The sequence below is a fragment of the Lichenostomus cassidix genome, chromosome 1Aa (assembly GCF_008360975.1).
Source record: "Lichenostomus cassidix isolate B80296 chromosome 1Aa, HeHo_3.0, whole genome shotgun sequence".
NCBI classification, from domain to species: domain Eukaryota; kingdom Metazoa; phylum Chordata; class Aves; order Passeriformes; family Meliphagidae; genus Lichenostomus; species Lichenostomus cassidix.
Window position 1 is genome coordinate 27,646,578 of NC_139480.1, and position 7,120 is coordinate 27,653,697.

Consider the following 7,120-nt stretch of genomic DNA (forward strand, 5'->3'; position numbering starts at 1 on the left):
AGCCTGCTGTGGTACAGAGAGCTCAAAGGGTCTCTCTCACTTCAGACTGTTGCTTATGGGATTGCAAGAGACTTGGCTTCAGTCACAGTAATTTTCTATCTTACTGCAATTCAGGTTGATAGCTTTCTTTGGAAGTTCAATAACAAAAATCTCATTCCAATTGGCTGTTATTCAGACAGGGAATATAAGTTTCTAAGGCTATTCATCAAAACCAGAGGGTAATTAGACAACACAAGTTCCTGGGAGCAGTGTTTCTGATGTGCTCAGGAGGACTCAGTCTGGGTGCTGTTTGTCAAGGCTGAGGCCTAATGGGTTTTTCTGACATCACAGAGTGGCCCAACAACAAGGTCAGGGTGGTTGTATCACCAGACAGGCTCATTTCTATAGCAAGTTGAAATTTCTGTGTTACAAACTTAAATCCTTTATGAATCATATAAAATCCCTGTCCTGATAAGAAAACTTACTCTTTTCCTTATTCTTACTAAATGTATGATAACTTGTTTCAGGAAAAATGTGATGCAGTTTCATCATTCAGATAGTGAGTCTGCATCTACCTGAACAATTTTAACAGCATGCAAGGGGTGTATCTGCAGACAGAAGCAGTGGCATTGCAGATCCAGCACCACACTGGATGCTCATGTCAGGTTTTACTTTGCATCACCTCCAATCTGAATCTTGCACAGAGTATCCAAGACAGCTCCACAGTATGAAATTAAAGGGGGTGGCTGAGATACTCACTTTAAAAACACACTCCTCCTCAAACTAGAACAGTCATGTAGACCCTCCTTGATGTTCTGTACCTAGAAACCAAGAAAACTGATATGATATAATATAATACAAATCAGTTCTTGAACAAACTTTTCCTGACAACAAAAGCAGACTAAGAGTTTTGCCACAAGAGGATCATCTCATGATTAGCTAAGGAATATCCTGTAGTTTGTGTATGTTGGCAGGGCAAACACTTTGCCACTGAAAAAGAAGTGATTCACATATGACAGCTTCACAGATGACCAGTAACTAATTTCCTGGTTCACAGGTCCGAAGAAAGTAAGATTTTTAAATAGGTCTCTACATTTGTTTTCACAATCCAGTATGAAAAGACAGTGATGCTGGGGAAAGGGCCAAAAATATCATATATAAAGATAACTAACATTCAAAGAAAATAATGACCTAACAAATTATCACAAAGGCTTAGGAAATACATCAAAGTCTGAACTGCTTTAGTGACTGTTTCATTAGGCATTAAACTGATTTAATTTCTTTTGAGTATAATTGGAAGACTGTTGCATATTGTTCAAGATGTCAATAAAATTTAGTATCGCCTTTCAGAAGTGTGAAAGATTTCATCCTAGGTGTTAAGTGATTGAGGTGGCAACAGGGAAGTTAAAATAGAAATAGAAAGCTGTGGATTAGTGGGACTTCATCAGGAGTTCCTGTGATACGTAAAGATCTTACTGAAGGAAAAGCCATCCACCAGTTGTTCTCTTCATGAACTCAGATTTATAAACCACTTGTGAGAAAGGCTTCTGATAATATGAGACAGAAAAAAAGTTAGGTTAACTGCATGCATCCCATACAAATTTTATTTATTGTTAAACTACATTCTGACTACATGTTTCTATAGATAGTTTAGTCCTAAGCTTACAAACATCAACTACTGGAACTATATACCTGAAAGTAGTAAAGCCTGTGCAAGATTTCAAAACTTTTCCTTGGGACTCCTGAGGGGAAAAAAAGACACCAAAATTAAGGTGTGTGTTTTGTTTATTTAAAAGAAATGAGGACTCCTGATAGTAAGCTCACACACAGTATGTTAGAGAGGCAGTTAGGTCATGTGATCCTGATTTGGTTTTGACACTGACTTTGATGGCTTTAGTTTGCAAGTTCTTGCTCCCTGGATCCACAAGGTGCTGGTTGAGAGGAGAGATCACACATTATAACACTGAAGAGAGGAAGAATCTTTAGGCACTACAGATATCCAGCTCATACCTGCCCAGACGTCAGAGGGAGCTTGATGATCCTTCTCTTTTAATTTGCATTCACGGGTTTATTTGTACACATCCACTAAGTCTTTATATGGTGTTTCTCTAGTTTTCAAAGGTTGTTAAAACTGACAGATCGCAACGGCATTACTGCGCAGAACCGAATCTTGTAGTCTGTTCTTAGGCAAAACTTTTATTAACTTTCATTCATGAGCCACAGGAGTGTACTGGCTGACATGCAGTGGCAAATGGTGTTTGCTGTAAAGTATGGATCCTTACGTGTAGGTCACTAATCCAACAAGAAAAACCAGAAGAGATTATCTGTTTAATGTGCATTTATCTTGCTAATGTTCTGTTAATGTGCTGTCTAAGGGTAGGATTTGCTTCATTTAAGAAAGCTGATAAATATATCTCTGCAACAGTGCCTAAACCTTGTAAGGAACTGCTATAATGAGGTCAATTGCTAACTATTAATTCTGGAGCCAGCAACTACATCTCAGGGATAGATTTATTATTCCTTTCTCTTTGTAGAATACCAACATGCAAATAGAAGTTTCCTCATATTTGCTTATCATTCAGCTTCTCTCAGCAGCCTTTTTGTCTCATTTTCCTCCACTAGGTGTTCAAAATATTTACTTGTGTCTTTCCAGCTGCATTATCCTGGTGTGACAAAAGCAGAACACATTTTCTGTGGACAGACATGAAACTCGAATTTTTTTTTCCATATGATTGTTTATTCATTAAGAACCACTATTTGTCTATTTAGGAATAAAAAACTACAGAAAATATTAATGTGCCTCATAAATCACTAAAAGATACAAATAAATATACCCCCATACTTTCACAGTTTGTCACACTGTGCTTGTTTTTAGGCTTGCTGAAATCTGTACCGTTCAGTTTGTGTGTAACCTTCTCAGTATGGTTTTTCTTCATTCAACATTTTCTGGAGAGCTGTCCATGGGCCTCTTCCAGCAGTGCCTCAGGACTGTCACCACCAGCTGCAAGCACTTCTGTGCTTAGTCTATGTTCAACAGCAAGATGAGCAGTATGCTCCCACACTGCCCATCTACCACCCTGATATAGACAAGCCTTCTCTGGAACAAAAGAATAGCCAGTTCTCAGGCTTCTTTGGCCCAACTCCAAGACTAACAGCCAGGCACAGTTTGGCTGGGTTATTTTCTCATAGAGATGCATCTTAACAGGGAGCTGGACCATGGCAACACAAGCCACTTAACAACAGCAATTCTTACTTCTATTTGCCAGAGTGAGTCATGTAAAGTTTGTAAGCCATAGATTAATATTTTCTGTCCTAAAATATTTGTTTAAGAAAGACCCTTGTGATTTTAACAGACGTAAAGGCCACACTGCTAGAAGTCAGCCATCTGGACTTTGTAATCTGGCAGGTAAACAAACGGACCAGGCTCTTTGACATCTCTCAGATTATTGCTGTTCATATAAGCATTAACATTTCCAAGGGTGTCTCTTTGCTTTGTCATATTTCAAAGACTCCATTAATTTTGTTTTCACATGCTTAAATATTTATTTTGACCTTTTGCCTCCTGGTATAATAACCTCCTGGCTTGTTGGACTGGCCAAATCAAAATACACTGATGTGTCCTGAATGGCCTTGTTTCTTGTATAAACATGCTGCATAAACAGCACATGCAGAACAAAAGAGTGAGTCCTCCACTGTACTGTATCAAGTCTCTTTGTCCATTTCTGATTATCCGTACAGGTAGGGTCTGTGCTGAGATGTACCAGCTGGTTTCCAGCCTCCAGATTCTGTGGGCTTCAGGATTATTCTCCCCATTGTGAGTAGTGCTGAAGTAAGACCAATAGTGTGTTGTCTGTTCGATGCACAGGTGCCGCTGTTGGAGTACCAACTCTGCTGCTGGTCCTGGTGGTGCCTGCCCTGGGTGTCCTTGCCTGCTCGGGATTCTGAATGTAGCTGGATTCACCTTGTCCTCCACCTAACACAAAGGACTCCCTTTGAAGATGAGGACCACGATTCTTTTTGATTCCTGTGGCACCATCCTAAGCCAAATAGATTACACTTTAAAATGAATTACCCTACCAATTTCCTATGAACTTTAAGAGGACTGAGGCATCCAGGAACTCCTTCATGAAGTAATTCAACTTTTGAACGGCTAAGAAATATTTTTAACTTGTTCCAATATGCCTTATAAAAAACACTTATGCTGATCTGTGACAGTTGCATGATTCGGTCCAATGGGGCAAGTTACAGTGTTAAAACCCAATAACATAGGCTGTACAGTGAAAGTAAAATCACCATACGTAGGTGCTTTAACTTGAATAACAAATTGTGAAATATAATAGAGATTGAAATGTTGATTGTATGTGATAAATGTAAGAGTACTACGTCTGTCTGTACTATCCTATATGTTTTGTGTACTGCATATTTTTGAATAGCCCCGTCATCATTTATTGGGATTACTGGTTTTTAGAGAGACAGTCAAAGCAAAAACATCTCATTATTTAGAGCTATATTTCTTGAGGCTATTGGATAGAATTTGAAGGAATTTAAATAAAAGTCAGTGATAAGGATTTTTTGTTTTCAACATGTTCAGAACACCCGAAACATGGATAGCATGCTCAGCTTAAAGCAATTTACCTGTGCTTCACTGACGCAAGATTCATTATATTCTTTTCTTAAAAGAATTCTGTTGAAAAATTATGTTATGGTAATTGTTGCTGATTTTGGGAGTCAAATGTCAGCTTTCAGGGAAGCAGCGTAATGTATTGATTTTGATTTAGTCTTATTACTGTTGTTATTATTAAGGTAGCAATATAACACTTGGAGTTTGGAGATTAAGTCCGTGCTAAGATCAACCAAGTGGACCATGAAATGGTAGGAAACGTATGTTATTTTTTAAAGTGAAAAGATTTAAAATATAAAAAAAAGAAAAAGATATACAATAAATGGCAAAAGCAGAGTAGCACAGTAAAAAAATTATTATATTTACATTTTTATGCTGCAGACGCCAAGTGTTACCTTCCTGTATTGAAGGCGTACATTTGGGAGAACTATATGCTTTTTCAAGAACTTGATATTATTCTAATGTTCATAGTGTTGTAAATAAGAGTTTTAAAGTTCTGAGACCATTTCTCTATTTGATAGAGTACTGAATGATCCAACTGTGTGTTAGTACGTGAAAGTCAGATCCCAACTGTTAGTCAAAGCTACATGTTTACTATGGCCTTTGCAAAATGGGAACTCTATTAGAGATAGAGAATGTTTTTGTTCTGACTGTGTCTAGAGTGTTTCAGTGCTGGGTTTCTTTGTTGGTTTGTTTGGGTTTTTTTGAGTTCTTAAGGAAATGCACATTCTTTTCATTTTCCATGGTATGCTGGGAATGAGTTTGAGTGTGAATGATGAAGAAACACAGTGATGTTGAATCAGCTGGCTCAAGTAATAGTGCAATGTCTGATGCTTCAAGAATTATAAGCTTTGAATCATATTTTATTAGCACAACCTTGCTAGCTACTTAGAAATAGATTTTCTCTTTTTAGAACTGATACTGTAGAGGTCCGTAATAATATTTACATGAAGCAAGGATAGGTCTATTAATAATTTACACACCTTTCTTTTATTTGTACAATTTTGTACTATATATTTACATGTAAAAGTGTAGAGTCTTCATTAATAAATATCAATAATACTGTTTTAGTTTAATTTTAACTATTTGTTACAAATGAAAATTTTTTAAATAGGTGAAGGTGATAACTCCCCTATAGAGGAATGTCAAAGTGTCAAACACTACTGAGTTTCATAAATTGTATAAATATTTCAAAAAGAAATCAGCTGTCTTCATAAAAAACTAATATGCTGTAAGCCTTCTGTACAAAAAAATGTGTTTTATTGTGTTTGATTTGGTTTTGTTCTTTTGCAGTATGACTCGTTTTTATATAATATACAACCACAACTAAATCTTTTGCCAAATGCATGATTGCCTTTTACTTTTCTAACACATGGTGTAAGAAGCAAAACTCTTTCATTTTTGCATGGAAATTACCTGGGAAGGAAAGCCACTTCTGTTTTTTTAAATCAGCAACACGGATGAGGTAGGTGTCACACACTGATCAGATAGCTGGAGATGTTTCTGTTTCACATAATGTGTAAATTTGACTGGGACCTTCAGTTTCAAATCGTTGTCAAGAAAAAATAACTAATGTATCATCTGCTTTAAAATGCAAGGTTCTTAATTAAAGTTTATATAGATAGACATATTTGTTGTTTCTTTATATTTCAGGAAAATTGATATTGCTATTATTTGATACTGATGAATATTGAACTGGTTTTTTAGTTACTTTTTATCTTTTTTTTTTTTCAAATGAGTAGAGCAGGACTGTGCTTTGTCCTTTTTATGAATGAAAAGTAAATGACAATTAAATAAATGTATTAATGTTACTCAAAGTATTATAACTGTCTTTTGAATTGGAGGTTTCTAATTCCATAGCAGTGATGTGGTCATCTGTGACAGTAAAGGTGTGGACAGAATGAAATCCCATGTATCCCTGCCCTGCCTTCTTGAGACTATTGCTGGAGTGTCGCTGTTGAGCAGCTAGCAGAGTAATGAATGCATCAGTTCTCAGTAGCAAGAAGGAATGACCTTTATTGTTTTAATTTCATCACATATATAGAGTTCTCAAAAGTCACCCAGATTGGTCAGTCAGAAGCCTTCCTCCAGGCCTGATTGGCCAGGCCTGCACTGCCCAAGTTCTAGGACACTGTTCCAACAACATCCAAACTTTATCTTTATTTATAAAACACAAGAAAATTTCTCATGGGAAAAACCTGTGCTAGCCACACTGGAGTTTAAGAGCTTTTCTGGCTGTTTTACTTTGATTATAGGTGATACAAAAATTTTCCTAAAATCAGTAACAGAGAGCACCCTGAGAACTTTTCAGCATTTTTGTAAGCAAGAGATAACTGAGTATTTTTTCAGGTAACATTTTCTATTCCAGTGGATATATGTCATGATTTAACTCCAGCCAGCAACTAAGCCCCACACAGCTGTTCACTCACTGTATGATGATGAGTGGAGAGAAAATCAGAAAAGTGAGAAAACTCATGGATTAAGATAAAGACATTTTAATAGGAAAAGCAAAAGCTATGC

The 7,120-nt window shown here is 36.6% G+C and overlaps 1 protein-coding gene and 1 long non-coding RNA gene across 2 annotated transcripts in view; one reads left to right on the forward strand and one right to left on the reverse strand.

Annotated features, from left to right (window-relative positions):
• CNTN1 (contactin 1) overlaps positions 1 to 6,411 on the forward strand; it is a 219,746-nt gene extending 213,335 nt beyond the window's left edge. Inside the window, exon 24 of the mRNA XM_085043378.1 lies at positions 3,845 to 6,411. Coding sequence (XP_084899504.1) covers positions 3,845 to 3,924 — 80 coding nt within the window. The 3' untranslated portion in view covers positions 3,925 to 6,411. The remainder of the gene's footprint in view (positions 1 to 3,844) is intronic.
• LOC146443366 (uncharacterized) overlaps positions 1 to 6,788 on the reverse strand; it is a 135,699-nt gene extending 128,911 nt beyond the window's left edge. Inside the window, exon 1 of the long non-coding RNA XR_014847031.1 lies at positions 6,733 to 6,788. This is a non-coding gene — a long non-coding RNA (uncharacterized LOC146443366). The remainder of the gene's footprint in view (positions 1 to 6,732) is intronic.
• Positions 6,789 to 7,120: the final 332 nt, after the last annotated feature.